General features: G+C 41.3%; 1 protein-coding gene across 1 annotated transcript in view; it reads left to right on the forward strand.

Moving 5' to 3' along the window:
* LOC119587384 (pteridine reductase 1-like) overlaps positions 1–511 on the forward strand; it is a 3,788-nt gene extending 3,277 nt beyond the window's left edge. The window contains exon 4 of the mRNA XM_037936127.1: positions 106–511. Within this exon, the coding sequence (XP_037792055.1) occupies positions 106–249 (144 nt within the window). The 3' untranslated portion in view covers positions 250–511. The remainder of the gene's footprint in view (positions 1–105) is intronic.
* Positions 512–715: the final 204 nt, after the last annotated feature.

Genomic DNA, 715 nt, shown 5'->3' on the forward strand with positions numbered 1-715 from the left:
GTCATGGTCTGTTTATAGAACTATGAATAATATACCTGTCCATGCACTTCCATTCTCTCGTCATGCACGGGACTCCCTTACTTTCTCCTCCTGACTAACCTTCAGGAGTGGTTATCGAGGACTCCCTTAGGGAGGGAGGGCACGGGGGAGGACGTGGCGGAGGCTGTCGTGTTCCTGGCATCTCCTGCGGCAGCCTACATCACCGGTTCCAGCATCAACGTCTGTGGCGGGCGCTCGGTCATGACCTGAGGTCGTGCATGATCTGAAGTTGCCTGGTCGCCTCGCTCAGCCTTCGTATTTCTTTTGATATAAATCATTCAGTTTTATCATTTTTATTACTAGTGGTATTGTGTTATGTAGATTATATGCCTTCGTACAAGGTTTTATTGTTGTTAATTTTTGTGGTTAATGAAGACGAATCGTCCGTGTGACTTAATGTTCATACTGCTAAATCACATCTGTGTGTAATCCTTCGGTACAAATCTATTTAAATAAAGATTCCCATCCTTATTTTATGAGGTTTTGGAATCACCACAACCTACAAACCTTAAAATACGCATTTTATTTCAGAAAAAAAAACACTAAAAGGTTAAAGAGTTTTTTTTATGTCACCTTGAACGTTAATTCGGAGGAAGAGGGAGATATACCCAGCGTTTTGAAATCATATGATAAGATTTACATATCAGCTTAAACGTTAGTCAGGTGCTATTTTGGT

The sequence above is a fragment of the Penaeus monodon genome, chromosome 22 (assembly GCF_015228065.2).
Source record: "Penaeus monodon isolate SGIC_2016 chromosome 22, NSTDA_Pmon_1, whole genome shotgun sequence".
In the NCBI taxonomy this organism is placed as follows: domain Eukaryota; kingdom Metazoa; phylum Arthropoda; class Malacostraca; order Decapoda; family Penaeidae; genus Penaeus; species Penaeus monodon.